Below are 1526 nucleotides of genomic sequence, written 5' to 3'. Positions count from 1 at the left end.
CATCAGATCCAGTTACTATTTACGTGGACAATAAAGTAAGTATACAAGCCTCAAGTTCTCCAAAAAATCAATTAGCAAGAGATACATTTACCCTTCTTCTTGCAAATCCTCACATTAAAATCTCATGGATCAAGGCACATGTAGGTATGAAGGGAATGAAGCGTCGGACAAACTAGCCAAAACAGAGGATAATGCTAATCAAGATCGGAATGTAATGAAGCTTCCAAGATGTCATCTGTGGCCTCAAGCCATGGCCTTTCTAGTGTTCCTGATTGTAATTGCAAGGTGTTTTGCAATTTCTGGCCGTGCTTCCAAATTTATGATGAAACCAACAAATTCCATCACTGGGGTTGAATCTTCGTGAACTAGAATGGCTTCTCGAAAATCTTCCACGAGCTGGACTTCGGGATTGTCTTCTCCATTTTGTTCTGGTATCCTGGAGATCTCTGACCGATTTAGAGAGCTATTCTATTTGCCTTCGAAGTGTGTGGCAGTCCTTGCATCCGCTATTCGGGCCTTCGAACAAGTGGATGGATGACGAGTCAGTAACTTCCAAGACCTGGTCTGCCATCTTTGCAAGAGCATCTAAATCACCGGTGCTGACAGCTAGGAATTGCTGTACAGCTGTGGGCAAGCGTTGTAACCATAAATTTTTCAGAAGGTCTTCAGAAGGTCCTTAGAAGAGAGGTCTCGCATCTTGCACAGGAGTTGAGTCGGACGATCGTCCCCAAGTTGCAGCTCTTGTAGAAGCAATTTAAGAAGGTGAGTCTCTGAATCTGCAAATTGCTCAATCAGGCGCTCCTTTAAAGCTTCATACATTAGTTCCTCATTTAGGTTCAAAATTATGTCACTGACTTGTGCTATCACATCTGTTTCAATGGCAGCCACAACATGATGGTACTTGGTTTCGTCTTTTGTAATTCCAGCAATGGTGAACTGGCTTTCAATCTGTACAAAATATAATTTGGGATTCTGTTTCCAAAATGGTGGTGCCTTGAACGACACTCTAGCAACGACAGGACTGGAATCGTCATTTGTTGAAGGATTAGTCGTTAGCGAAACATCTTTATGCTCGCTAGTCATCTTGATGCGTTAAAGTTTCTTCTATCAGGGTCACCACTTTGTGGGTTAGTGCTGGTTTCAATTACTTAACCTACAATTTGCCTGCCTAATTTAAAATATGCTAGAGCTAAGAAAACAAGGTTTAAGTTAAAGAAAATTTAATTACAACATATTTACAAGACTTTATACAATTGCAAGATTGGTTAAAAAAACACGCTTAAAGATTAAGTCAGAATCGTTCCGGTCGCGGCAGTGTTTTTTAACTCTCGCTTCGCTGGTTTAAAAATAGATTGAAGGAGTCGTTCATTTGCATACTTGCCGAGATCAAAAATAACCACCAAGGGGCACTGTCAATTTGATTTGAACCTCGTGGCAAATGTCAGTTTGTAGTTGCACTTTGTAGTACCGCTACACAGCGGCTAATGCTAATCAAGATCGGAATGTAATGAAGCTTCCAAGATGTC

General features: G+C 41.0%; 1 protein-coding gene across 1 annotated transcript; it reads right to left on the bottom strand.

Annotated features, from left to right (window-relative positions):
• Positions 1–259: 259 nt before the first annotated feature.
• LOC129956840 (uncharacterized) lies at positions 260–1083 on the bottom strand. Its single transcript, XM_056068795.1, has 3 exons — positions 720–1083; positions 477–675; positions 260–374 (listed from the first exon to the last, which is right to left on the bottom strand). Exons 1-3 carry the CDS (start codon positions 1081–1083, stop codon positions 260–262), a joined length of 678 nt encoding a protein of 225 aa, XP_055924770.1.
• Positions 1084–1526: the final 443 nt, after the last annotated feature.

Source organism: Argiope bruennichi, chromosome 11, assembly GCF_947563725.1.
Source record: "Argiope bruennichi chromosome 11, qqArgBrue1.1, whole genome shotgun sequence".
In the NCBI taxonomy this organism is placed as follows: Eukaryota; Metazoa; Arthropoda; class Arachnida; order Araneae; family Araneidae; genus Argiope; species Argiope bruennichi.
This window is presented reverse-complemented; position numbering and strand designations above follow the sequence as displayed.